Source organism: Elephas maximus, chromosome 20 (genome assembly GCF_024166365.1).
Source record: "Elephas maximus indicus isolate mEleMax1 chromosome 20, mEleMax1 primary haplotype, whole genome shotgun sequence".
NCBI classification, from domain to species: domain Eukaryota; kingdom Metazoa; phylum Chordata; class Mammalia; order Proboscidea; family Elephantidae; genus Elephas; species Elephas maximus.
Window position 1 is genome coordinate 53,740,768 of NC_064838.1, and position 12,489 is coordinate 53,753,256.

A 12,489-nucleotide genomic window follows, 5' to 3' on the forward strand; every position below is an offset into this window, starting at 1 on the left:
TGGGTTTTGGTTTGGTTTAAGACCTGTTTTTTAATACCAAGTAGCCTGACATCTGTCCCTCCAGACAGCCCATTCTTCACCTGAGCGGGGACAATGGTGGCAGAAGACTGCATTTCTTCTCATCTGCTCCCATTCTTAATGCTCAGGGAAGAAATTTGGCCTCCAACTCCAACAGATGTGGGTACTTATGGAGGATGCCACCTCCCACAAGGACTGAGTGGTGGATGGTCCTGGGGGAGCCTCAGCCTCCTTCACCTTCTCCAGGCAGGGCAGTGGCAGTGCCACACCCAGGTGGGAGCCAGTGCTTAGGCTGGGGAGGTTCATGATGGCCTGGCCCTGCCATCATTCTCAGGGGCCCAGGCAGTCCTGAGCTGGGCCTACCTCTGACTAGGACACGATGCACAGCCTAAAGGAATAACCAGACCCATGGTGAAGGGGTGTCACTGGCTCTGTAGCCTTGCCAGGCAGTGCCCTATGCCTCCCAGACTAGCAGATGGCCCTCGGGGGATGGATCCCTTGGCCACTTGGCCCTGAGGACAGGAACTATCTTTCCCAGCTCTTCTGTTTGGTCTGGCTTTGGTTCTTGCAAATAGTCCCTATGTGAGCCTCCCCACTTCTACCCTCCCGTCTGAGCCCAGTAAAAAAAAAAAAAAAAAAAGAGCCCAGTAGGTAGGCCAAAACCAAAACCAAACCCACTGCCGTCGAGTCGATTCTGACTCATGGCGACCCTATGAGGAGGTGGGCACTTCCCTGTGATTCAGTTTCTAGAAGGCATTAAACCTTGCCCAACAGCTTATTAGGTTTCCAGAAAGAACATCACGGTTTGAGAGATTCATCCAAATAATTTCTGGAGAAGGCCTTTCCTTCCAGAGGTGGCCTGGAGTCAGCTCTGCTAAGCCTTTGCTGTTATGTCTGATCTCACGAGGGCAGTGGCCTGGCCCTTTCTCCACTCCGTCTTGCCCCAGCAGGGTCATTGCACTGGGAGCCCCCTGTAGTCTCCCAAAGTCTCCAAGCCTGGAGTGAGATGGGTGGGATCTGGGCTTATTGTCCCCTTCCCATCCCTTCAACTGAGGGCCCAGGTCTGATGTGGCAATGTGTGGGGGTGTGTGGCAGGGAGGCCTCATGGAACTGTCCTGTCAGGAGGGGATCAAGGATGCTCCCAGTCTCTTTGACTCAGCCAGGAGACCTCTGCCGAAGCCTATGAGCTGGGTAGGGGCAGGGATGGGGCATCGAGGGGAGGTGGATCTGGGCATGAGGAGGGCACGGGGCCTCTTATGGATTGAACTGTGTCCCCAAAATGTGTTGTCAATCTAACCTCTGTGCCTGTGGTGGAAACCCTGGTGGTGTAGTGGTTAAGTGCTACAGCTGCTAACCAAAAGGTCAGCAGTTCAGATCCACCAGGCACTCCTTGGAAACTCTATGGGGCAGTTCTACTCTGTCCTATTGGGTTGATGAGTCAGGCTCGACTCAACGGCAACAGGTTTTGTTTTTTTTTATGCCTGTGGTTATAATCCCCTTTGGGAATAGGCTGTCTTTGTTATGCTAATGAGATAAGATTAGCCTAGGGTGTGTCCTAAATCAATCTCTTTTGAGATATGAACGATTAAACAAGCAAAAGCAGCAGAGATGGAGGAAGAGAGATGCCAAGACAGGTGAAGATGGCCCAGGAGCAGAAGCTCAAAGCAGGGCTTCGCATCAGTTCATTGTGGTTCAAACCCCTGATGAGAATTTACATTTCTAACAAGTTTCCTGCTGAGAATTTGCTTTTTTAACAAGTTCTCAGGAAGGTATACATAAGAATCACCTGAGGATCTGGTTAAAATGTATATTCTGATTCAGCATATCGGGTGGAAACGATTCAGTATATTTGGGGTTCAAACCCTTTTGTTCTTGGCTCAAAGAGACAAGGACCTTCCTCCAGGGCCAAGAGAGAGGTAAGCCGTCCCCTAGAGCTGGCACCCTGAATTCAGACCTCCAGCCTCTTAAACTGTGAGAAAATAAACTTCTGTTTGTTAAAGCCAGCCACTTGTGGTATTTCTGTTATAGCAGCACTAGATAAGACAGGGCCTGTGGAGACATGGGGGTCCCAGGAAAGCCAGCGTGCAAGGGTGGCAGAGGGCTTGGAGCCAAGGTCCAGCCTGATCCCAGTTTCTTTGTGCAGGCTGAGCTGGCCAGGACGGATAGGTCCAGGGGATGCACGAAGCCCACTCCAGCTGTGTCCTGTGCATCTTTATCAGGGGCCGGTGGAAAAGAACACCAACAGACACAGCAGAGGCCCATCACCCACACTTGCTTCAGGTGCTGGGTATATCGAACATCCACTAAAAAAAAAACACATTCAAGATGTCAAGAAATGTTTAACAAAAAAAAATTAACAGTAAGAAACATTCCAAAGCAAAAGAATACAAAAACTGGGCTCTCAGCTCAAAAAGGGACACAACCAGAAGTTAAAAATGTGGTAATTCAGGTTCTGCCAATCCTTTGAAAAATACAGCCCCTGATGACCACCATGGCTGCTGCTTCACAGGCTCCTTAACGTCCACCTCACAATCAAAGCTAAAATCAACTGTCCTATTCAATCTGGTATTTAAAAGAGGTCATCAAATTGTAGTCTTCTTCCAAGTCCAGAACAGTCTCCACGATATTGTGATCATCAAAAGCCTGCTTGAGACCCCCAGGGTCGGCATCCGAGGCCTTCCGAGGGCTCTCGTCCACAAACAGGGCCCAGGCTTCCTCCTCAAAGGGCGAGTCGTCGCAGCGACCACACACGCGGTTTAACTCATTTTCAAATTCTAGTTTTCCAGCCAATTCTTCAATAGTTCGGATGCTTGTATGGTCTTAAAAATAAGAACATTCAGCTTTATATTAATAATTCCAGTGGAAAGTTTCAGAAGACATTTAAGACACAAGTTAAAAACCACACATGGGTGGGTGGTCATTCCTCAGGGACTGTGCAAAGCCAGGCATTACCCCGCTCGGGGCAGGCAGGCCCAGAGAGAGGCCAAGTAAAGGTGGGCATGGCGCCCTCCCTTCAGGCCCCGCATTTATCAAACCCCAACTATCCGCCAGTCCCCACGGGTGTTAGTAAGAGGACACAGAGCTTCACAGGCTTGTCCCGGCTCTCAGGGAACTCCCTGACCTACAGGGAAACAAGAGGTGGTGTGATGGTTACATGGTTACCTAAGTGCTGCCTGTCATGGGCGGGGGCAGTGAAGAGGGTGAGCTGGGGCATAATGACTTCAGTTCATCTCCAGGCAATCGAGGACTCAGTCCACTGGAGTGGTGGGCTGGCACGGATCTTGCATTGTGGTCTAGGGTAAGTACCTCCTCCCACTAGGCCTCCCTTTCACCCCCCATAACCGGGAGGCCCTTCAGAGCCAACAGTTTCAGCCAGTGTCCAAAGCTCTGCATCCCTTCACTAGGAGCTATCTGTCCTCTGTATAGTGTGAGCCATTTAAAAACAGTCCACACAGAGAATATACAGATATATGCATTAAAAAAATGTCTGAGACGATGTACACTGCTATGTTAACAGTGGCTATCTCAGAGTAGTGGAATTACAGGGGAGTTTTGTCTTCTAATTTTTCTTCTGATTTTGTATTATCTACCCCAGCTAGATTGCCCTGCTCTCCTTTTTGCTTATCTCTTATTTCCTTCAGCTCAACCACCATGTCCTTGGGGCCTCTGCCCCTTTCCTGAAGGCTCCACTGTAACTAGACATTTATGAAATGACCTTATTGCTATGTCCCCCCACTCGGCTGTCAGCGATGTAAGGGCAAGGACAGGGCTGGTTTTGCTCACCACTGTATGCGCAGACCCTGTTGTGAGCAACGCAAATCTAGTGAATGAATGGATGATAGGTAAGAGGGTGGCTTCTTATCTAGGACATTTGCTGAGTCTGGGAGCCTGTGCAAGGGGTCTGCCCTCCCAAGGAGAGAATGGACCAGCCCTGTGTACTCACCGATCATATCAAGGAGATCCTTTGTGACTTCTTGGCTAGAATTGTTGAGTGGCATGTTTGAGTCAACCTTCAAATCTTTCTCCATATCTTTCCTGCAGCCCCGGGATGGGGGGAGGGGGAAGTTGGGGAATTAGATCTTTCAAGAAACTATTGGAGGGGAACTCAAGGTTAGATAAATGTTAAGGACAAAAACTTGTCATTTACACTGTAATTAGAGACAATTAATTGGAAACCGTTAGTCAGGGAAGAAATTGAAAGCATCATCATAATGGCTCATGACCATCACCAACTGGGCACTAATGTTTGTGATAACCATGATAAATATCTGCGGAGCTGAGCCAGTAAAATGGCGTCTTCACTCCCTGCCTAGAGGGAGCCAAGATGGTGGGAGCAAAGTTTCATTCCCAAGACAGCCCTTGCCCCAGATCAAGGCGCCGGGCACTGGTCAGACTGAAGCCACCTGGAGAAGGAAAGGTCTAGAGACCGTAACCTGGGAACGAAGGGCGTAAACAGCTAGCGGGCAGGCACGGACAGAGGCGAGAATGCAGCCAGGCAAGGAGGGTGAGCCTCTCCCCAGTGAGGGCAAAAGCCCCAGTGTCAGCCTCAGACACTGGAACTAAGATTTTTGTTTCTGCAGTATAAAAAAAAGATTGCCAAGTAATCAGGTCACTTAACAGTTTACTGCCCCTTAAGTACTGCAAAGTGGTTTCCATGACTCGCCTGACACCCAGAATTGACAACACCCCACCCTTGAACCCCCCCACACACACAAAATATTAACTACTTCTGGGCCGGATTCTGAAGAATGTCTGTACCTCCCAAATGTTGTCTTAGTGCTCCCCAGGGGAGGCAAGGGCAGTGTCAGGCGCAACCTAGACTCTTGGAGAATGTTTTCAGGAACAAGAATTCCCTTAATTGTAAATTTTAAACTCTCAGATTAGAATCACCTTAAACTTTCTTTTCTCCAGTTTTCCCCATCTCCTGTGGCTCTCCAAAACTGTCTTTCAGGTGCCAAAATGGAGGAATGCATCAATACGTTTTCCTTGCTGGTCAGAGGTTTTCTTTGGGGGCAGAAAGCATGTGGCTTTGCATTTACTGGGGCATGGTTTGGTGCAAAGGCAGGGCTCTCGTTCTCAGCAGCCGACGGGACTGGAGCAAGAGGTGCAGCAGCGCAGGCGGAGAGCGGGTGTCTCCTGCAGAGGAGCTGGGGCGCCGGGAGGGGGAAGGAGGGCGGTGCAGCATCCAGCTCCCGCCTCTGAGGGCCCGAGCACTCCTGGGACTGACTGACTCCTTCAAAGGCCCGGTCAATGGCTGCGGCCAGCTCCTTTCTGCATCTTCTTAGTTTTTCAGACATTTCCCCTAAAAGGGACCATGTCCGTATTATGTAATGCATTGGAAATGCACAGACTACAGAATGACCACCTTACAGATGAGCTGGCAAACCACTCCCGAAAGGGGACCTACCGCAATTTCCTTGAGCTTGACCGGAAGGCAGGGGGACCCACACCTGGGGCTGTCTCGCCCGCTGGCCTCGGGGAGGAGCCTGCAATCGGGCGGGAGGAGCCCCGGGACTCCCGCCCGCCCAGCAGCTTCCCGCTCCGCCCGACCCGGCCCCCCCGCGCCACCCTTGGGCCAGAGCCCCGCAGCCGCGTCCTCACCAAGCAGGGCGGCGACACTGCCCGCCGCAACGGTCGCCGCGCGCGCCCGGCCGGACTGCCCCCACCCCCGCGGCTCAGGTTAAAGGTCAGACAAAAAGGCCAGCGACCAAATTCTGAGTTCTGTAAGCCCGCGAGGCCAGTAAGGGGGAGCCACGGCCGTGCGGTGGGGGGCCGAGGTGGAGGCGGAGCTGAACAAACATTGGCAAGAACGTCAGCCCTTTTCCAGGGCTGACACTTTCCCAGGAAGGGTCTCCTCAAGTCAACATGGGGAGAGACGACTGGGTGGGAGCACAGAACCCAGCAGTTCCCTGTTCTGGCTTCTTTTAAGTGGTATCACAGGGTACCTCAATGTCAGTTTACCAAACCTGGTGAAGGGCGTAAGAGAACTGCTGGGTTCCACAAGAGGTAGAGGGACAGGAGACCCCAACACTACATATCCCCATTTCAGTACAGAATGCTGGGAATTCCAAGATGACTCAGAAAAACTAAAATGGGCTTCAGTGCTAATGCTTGGGAATTATAAACCCATCTCAGTGTACAGCAAGGGAGAAGGGGTCGATGCCAAGTTTACTTGAGGGCTTGGTTTACTGTGAGCAGACCACTGAGGTGACCAGTAGATGGCACAGAGCCAGAAATTCAGGCACTCAGGGCAGCCCTGCAGCAGGTCTTCACCACCGGCCACACCATGCTCAGTTACAGTGTCCTCTCCATTCTTTGGAATCCATCAGGCATACTCCACTGGGCCCCCCACCCTCTACCCCCACCCCAGCGCCACAGGTTTTACAGAAATCTCTCACCACCTGCTTAAAAAGAAAAATAATTCAGTCTCTTGACATAACCTTCTGAGCAAACAGGGTCTTTTTTTTTTTTTTTTTTTTTTCCTTCTGCTCATTCAAGAAAGGAACTTCATCTGGTTTTTAGACTGAACACTAGCAGTCTTCAGAGTGTCCGAGATGCCCTTCTGGGGGATTACACTGTGCTGCAGGGTGGCAGGGTTGCCGAGGCGTCAGTTGGTGTCCATGCTGCAGGCCTCGTTATCCCCCAAGCCCTGCTGAGAGCTGCTTGGTCTCATCCTTCCATCAGAGGAACCAGGAAAAGTCATGAGTGAAGGTATCTTAGAAAAGTCATCATCCCGACGCTGGTAAAATAGCACATACGCTGCTTTTGTCTAAAATACAAAAGGGAAAAAGTCCATTCACTGGCTGGAAAAAAATCACTGTTAGGTCTGGAATATCCACGCTCCCTGGCTTCTTTCTCGCTGTTCAAATCACACACTGCTTAGCAATCTGCTGTCTGGCCCTGGGCATCCGCACAGAGGTGACCATGAATGAAGGCCCTTCCATCTGACACTGACTGCCAGGGGAGTGTGAAAAAGCAGGTGCCTTGTAACAGAAGCCCGAGGAGAGCTGGCTATGCCTTTAGGAAGGGTCCAGAGGGAATGGCAGCCAGCACTTTCTCTACCTCTCCTAGCTCCCATTGTCACACCAGGATGACTAAATACCACACTAGCCCAAAACCCTTCCTAGCTTTAGCACATAAAGGTAAGAGGAGGAGCCAGGGAACAGAGCCTACTCACCACTATCTGATCCTCAGAGGCCAGGGACACACTGCTATCATCAAAGTAATACCACTTCCCATTCAGTTTGTTCTTTGCATATGCAGTATCTGCCAAATCAACAAAGAAAATACTGTAGCAATCACCAAAGAATTAATCTAGATAGCTTACATAGGCTTACATTAAACAATGCTTCCATACTTCTTAACAAAACAAAAAACCCCTGAAAGGAAAAGTAATTCATGGTTTGTGTCTTTACAACCAAAGGATAGCTCACCTTTTTGTTTCTGATTTGTTCCCTCTCAAAAAGGCTCCAAAAGGTAAGAAACGGAGCTGTCATGGACCAGGGCTTTAAACTGTAATTTTGGGAAACTAATCCAAAATATAGAGAAATCGAATGTCAGTCTCCAGGCTGGCTATGAATAATAACCCTGAGCCTGGAGCTCCGTTAACAGGAACTGACACTTCTGAGATTTAAGCAAAATAAAAGCTCTCAAAAAAATGTGCCTAGTCAAACTCCCGACTGCATCCAGGCAAATGGCAACTGTGCTCAGCACAAGGCTCCTGGTGCCTCTGGAGCCTGTGGGGGAGTCCTGGTTAGGGACATGTTGGGTGCTTGGGTTTGCACAGCTGGGATATGGATAAGAAGCCTTAAATGTATCTTTCTCTAAAACTATGATCAAGAGTTTGTGATTGGGTAACAATTCCTCACAATGGTCCAAGCATTTCCTCTCAGCCAACTCTTCCAGTCTTGATTTTATACTACTCGCAAGCAGAATGTGTTTGTAACAAAAATGGCAGGAGTAATCTCTGATTCCTGTTCCACCCAGACTCTAAGAAGCTGCAGGATCCAACGGAGATCTGGTTTCTAGTCTCTCAACTTGCTATTCAGCCTGCTTCCTCAGTAACGTGCCTACTGCATGAGGTGGTGGTGAGATACATGAGAAAGGTGCTCAGGGCCTTGTCCACACTGTCTGTGCTTGGTGGCTTTCAAGCTCAAGTTCCGACTCTGGGCCCACTGTGGGGCTGGACAACGGACCCTCAACACAACCAGCATAATCTCACAGATGAGAAAAGACACACAGAGGCTAAGATAGCAGTTAAAAATCAAAAGGGGGAAAATGCAGAAAAGAATTTAAAATTCTCATGGACTTCACAGACTTTCTGGAGCCACGGAGGCTAGACGAACCCCTGAAACTATTGCCCTGAGATAATATTTAAACCTTAAACCAAAAATATCCCCTCAGATCTTCTTAAAACCAAATAACTGTTGCGTTTAATAGTAAAGAATGTCTGCCTTGAGCTTTGTGTTTTTTCAGGATTTATCTATATGGAAATGGGACCAAATTGACATCAGCAACCCGAAAGATTAGATGGGAACCTTAGGGGGCAGTAAGTGTATGTTAATGAGGGAGGAACAACTCCGAAAAGGAGGCTGAGGATGGTTGCACAACTCAAAGAATGTAATCAGTGTCACTGAATTATACATATAGAAACTGTCGAACCGGTATATGTTTTGCTGTGTACATCCTTAACAACCAAATTAAAAAAAATATATATATATATATTTGACCAGTGTGGATGAACACAGACATGTATAGAAATTAATGTGGGCACAATAAAAATTATTAAAAAAGAAAATTAATGTGGTAAGAAAAAAGCAAGTTCAAGAACAGTACTGCAGTGTGTGGCATAATGAAAGATGACTGACAGCCACATCAGCAGAACCCCAATTTTCAAACAGACACAATTTTCACTTCCCAGCCTCTCTTGCAACTATACATAGCCACGCAACCAAGTTATAGTAAATGAAATCTACCAGACTGAGGGGGACTTCTGGGAAGTCTGCTTAAAAGAGAAGGTTGTGCCCTCCTTTTCCCTTCTTTTGATGGTGTGGAATGTAGACATGAGGGCTGGAGACTGAGCAGCCATCCTGAGCCAGGAGGTGATACAGTAAGAACAGTGGGCAGCAGAACTGAAGCTGCCTGGAGCATGAGGCCTATGGAGCTGTACAAGTGCTTAGGATAGTGTGTGGCACACAGACACAATGATAGGTGACTAGACAAGGGTCTTTCAACATCTCAGAAGGAAGGAGATGCCAGTACTTACAGTGGCCAACCCCCATGGCTCCATAATGATTGGACACGGCAATGAGGTCGTACACATACGGCCTTGCTGACAGGTCACAGACAAACTCGGACATGTTCAGAGCTCTGAGCACAAAACACAAAAATAGCCCTTAAATATGTTAAAGAAAGAAGTCAGAGCAACCCAGCAACATCTTTCATGCAACAGGCTAGAACACAGAGTGACATTCCAAAACCAGCTGCAGAAGGAACAAATGAATGAAAGAGGGGCCCTGGGGGTCTGTGTCCCAACCACTGACATGTTCAGACCAGAAAATGGGAGAAGCCGCCTATAAAGCCCCACCAGCAGACTAGATGGCAAGGAAGGGGCCTGAGGACCAACAAGGAGCTTCAGCAGTTACACAGAAATGCCTGTTGTAACAGAATCACAACCGGTGCCGTGATTTAAGCTAAAACCAGAATAGGCTGCAGAAGCTTTTCCCCTGCATTTTGAAAATTTCAAACATATAGAAAAGTTCAAAGCATGTTATAATGAATACGTAAAACATCTCCATACCCAACCACCTATATTTTCCCTCTGACATGTCCTATACTTCATGTATCTCTCCATCCCCCAAGAAAGCATTTTAAAATCTGCAATTTAGGGGGAAACATCTCTCCTGTTGATTCAACTTGCTGTTATCAATTACACTCTGTCCCCCGGGGCCTGGCAGGATACAAACAGCCAGTTCTGGTCCCTACCCCCGGTCAGGACTGTGGCAGGTTTGCACTTCCACCTGCAGCCCCCAGGAATAATCCAATTTTCCCTGGTAGACTCTCTGGCTGCCTTGACCCCTCCACTAATGAGGGACAGCACTGTCCACGTGCAGCCCCTGTGGAGCCCAGGCTCCCAGGGACCAGGGATGGACAGGGAAAACAGGCTAGTTATGTAGCAGTAGAGACTCGCAAAGGGAATGGGCAGCAGCAGAGATAAGCAGCATCCCCCTGAGCCTGGGAAGAGCTTCTAGTGGAGATGCTTTTCCCCAAAGGTAGGGGCATGGGGAGTGGGGATAAGAGTCTAATCTCCCACAGCCGAGCAATACACACCCTAATGCAGAAAAGTCTGGTGGCAAAAGCAGCAGCCAATCAGCACCCAGAATTACTACCTGCTTTTTAATTTTCCTAACCCTGTGATCACAAGAACCCACCTGACCGGGAATTCCACGACTGTGTCAAGCTTATCCCTCCAGTATCTGTTGTAGGAGAAACGCTTCAGGTGGACCACCAGGATCTTGGGCAAGGACCACAGGTCAAACTTCTTTGTGGCCTGCTGATGCTTCTTACAGTTGGGACAGTACCTGAAAAGAGCAACCTCTGCTTAGTGGGAAGGGGGGCCAGAGCCAGCATGGCACTCATGCATGGAGTATAGCCGCAATTGTGACGTCCTTTTGAGCAGTGCTCAGCATGATTTCTTCATCTGGGGAGGCCTCTAAGCCACCTTTCAAAATGGGGTGATGGCTTAGTCTGGAAAACAGAACTCACACAGAAGGACCTATGTGGTACAGCAGAGGCCACCTCCAGATACAAAGGTTCTTGGTTGTACAGATGACCCAGATCAGAGTCCTAGGTCACAGGGTACCCCAGCCTGGACAGCGGGAAGCTGCATACCAGGGGTCATGTTCCCCAAGGGTCTCCATGGTGGTGAAGAGCTCGATGCAGTCTCTCAGGGCCACTGAGGTCTTCTTCTTCTTCTGTGGCTGCAACATGCTCACATGCTTCTCATAGGCCTGTAAGGAACATAGGGCTGAGTTCTGTTTGGGAAACGAGGTCTTGCAAGGTCAAGACACAAGAGGCCTACAGAGAATCTTACACCTGGACTACAGTGTACTTTCTAGAGCTTCTGAACATAAAATTACAAAATTTCTAAGTATTTTCCACTCCCAGTTTGAATTATAACTTATTAAATTGCTGGGAGTGATCCTGATATAAGTCCACAGCAGAAATCAGCTCACGCCAGTGACCAAGAATCCCAAGTGACCTACTTCAGACTCCTGCTCATCATAGTAAAGGTTTCGGGTCTCACTGTCCCAATCGATGGCCAGTGTGGATCGAGCTGTGGAGGAAGAGCAAAGTGTCATTCATTACTAAAGGGCCATCTCACGTTAGGAGAGACCCTCAAAGCAACAGGAGTGAGAAGAGCCACACTCTGGCTATGTCACCAACCTCTGCTCACTTGTCACCTACCCCTGCTGAAAGCAACGCCCTGCCTCAGATAAGCCCCTTTGTATCCTCCACTCCCCAATCCACTGACAAGGATTTCCTCAATGATACAGATAGGTATGAAGGTGCTAACTATATCAAATTCTGAAATGACATAGGTCAAGGTGGAGTAACAGGGACCGAATTTTACCCTCTTGCCTAAAACCACAAGAAAACCTGACAAGACAGATGCAACTTTTCAGACATTGGATAATAGGCAGAGTAGGCGTGTGATCCCAGAGAGAAGGAAGACAAACAAGGTGACCCCAATAATTGCCCTAGTTTACTGCCTGGACTCAGTTTCCAGGCCACAGTATGGGGGAAGGGGAAACTGAGTGTGGGGTCAAAGATTAGAATTTGAGGAAGTGACTAGAATTTGTAAGGCACTGTACTAGAGAGCAGGAAGTTGCACAGAGAGGACAGAGCTGGAGACAGAATAAATGAATATGAAAACAAAACTCTGCAGATGAGTCCCCGCAAATATTTTACTGGAATACCTGCATGACAGGAAACCACCCAAGGCTAAGGAAAGAATCACTGGAAAATGAGTGCGTGGAATAAGTCCCAGGACTCACACAGTGCTGGGAATATTTCGCGTTGCTGCCAGCCAAAGTGGAAAGTCCTTGTAACCTGAGGGACATCACGTCACGTAGGAGCCTCAGAAGACTACTGCCTTAGTAATGGAACTAAATTGGTCCAAGACCAAAGGTCCACAAACTTTTTCTGTAAGCGGCCAGATAATTTTTAGGTTTTATAGGCCATACAGCCTGTCACACTACTCAGCTCTGCAGCTGTAATAAGAAAGCAGCCACAGGCAATATGTGACTGAGTGTAACTGTGTTCCCCCCAAATTATACTTACTGACATTGAAATCTGAATTTCATGTAATGCTCATAAAATATTGTTCTTCTTTTAATTTTAACCATATAAAAATGTAAAAACCATTCCTGGCTCACAGGCCATAGGAAAAAAAGGTGGTGGGCTAGATTT

At 48.5% G+C, this 12,489-nt stretch overlaps 2 protein-coding genes across 5 annotated transcripts in view; both read right to left on the reverse strand.

Moving 5' to 3' along the window:
• Nucleotides 1–2,337: 2,337 nt before the first annotated feature.
• Nucleotides 2,338–5,555, reverse strand: C20H3orf62 (chromosome 20 C3orf62 homolog). 2 transcript variants are annotated; one of them, XM_049862226.1, is made up of 4 exons: nucleotides 5,426–5,554; nucleotides 4,909–5,320; nucleotides 3,962–4,053; nucleotides 2,338–2,837 (listed from the first exon to the last, which is right to left on the reverse strand). In XM_049862226.1, the coding sequence occupies exons 2-4, from the start codon at nucleotides 5,313–5,315 to the stop codon at nucleotides 2,572–2,574; spliced, it is 765 nt and encodes a 254-aa protein (XP_049718183.1). In that variant the 5' UTR covers nucleotides 5,316–5,320; nucleotides 5,426–5,554; the 3' UTR covers nucleotides 2,338–2,571. The 2 variants fall into 2 exon arrangements, with proteins under 2 accessions (XP_049718183.1, XP_049718181.1); XM_049862224.1 differs by having other exon boundaries at nucleotides 4,909–5,555.
• An 894-nt stretch (nucleotides 5,556–6,449) lies between these two features.
• The window catches only part of USP4 (ubiquitin specific peptidase 4), a 41,704-nt gene continuing 35,664 nt past the window's right edge, over nucleotides 6,450–12,489 (reverse strand). For all 3 annotated transcript variants that reach the window (XM_049862222.1, XM_049862221.1, XM_049862223.1), the window contains 6 exons: nucleotides 11,283–11,353; nucleotides 10,909–11,027; nucleotides 10,449–10,598; nucleotides 9,284–9,387; nucleotides 7,196–7,284; nucleotides 6,450–6,787 (listed from right to left, as the gene is read on the reverse strand). In XM_049862222.1, the coding sequence (XP_049718179.1) occupies nucleotides 6,626–6,787; nucleotides 7,196–7,284; nucleotides 9,284–9,387; nucleotides 10,449–10,598; nucleotides 10,909–11,027; nucleotides 11,283–11,353 (695 nt within the window). In that variant the 3' untranslated portion in view covers nucleotides 6,450–6,625. The remainder of the gene's footprint in view (nucleotides 6,788–7,195; nucleotides 7,285–9,283; nucleotides 9,388–10,448; nucleotides 10,599–10,908; nucleotides 11,028–11,282; nucleotides 11,354–12,489) is intronic.

Bases quoted from the DNA above. Each gene is read 5' to 3' on its own strand.
- C20H3orf62 (XM_049862224.1), bottom strand. From the start codon at position 5,354: ATGCATTACATAATACGGACATGGTCCCTTTTAGGGGAAATGTCTGAA. The intron at 4,054-4,908 runs GTGATTCTAATC...CCGGGGCTGCAG, and splicing joins TGGAGAAAAGAAAGTTTAAG to GAAAGATATGGAGAAAGATT. The intron at 2,838-3,961 runs GTGAGTACACAG...CTTATTTTTAAG, and splicing joins GGATCTCCTTGATATGATCG to ACCATACAAGCATCCGAACT.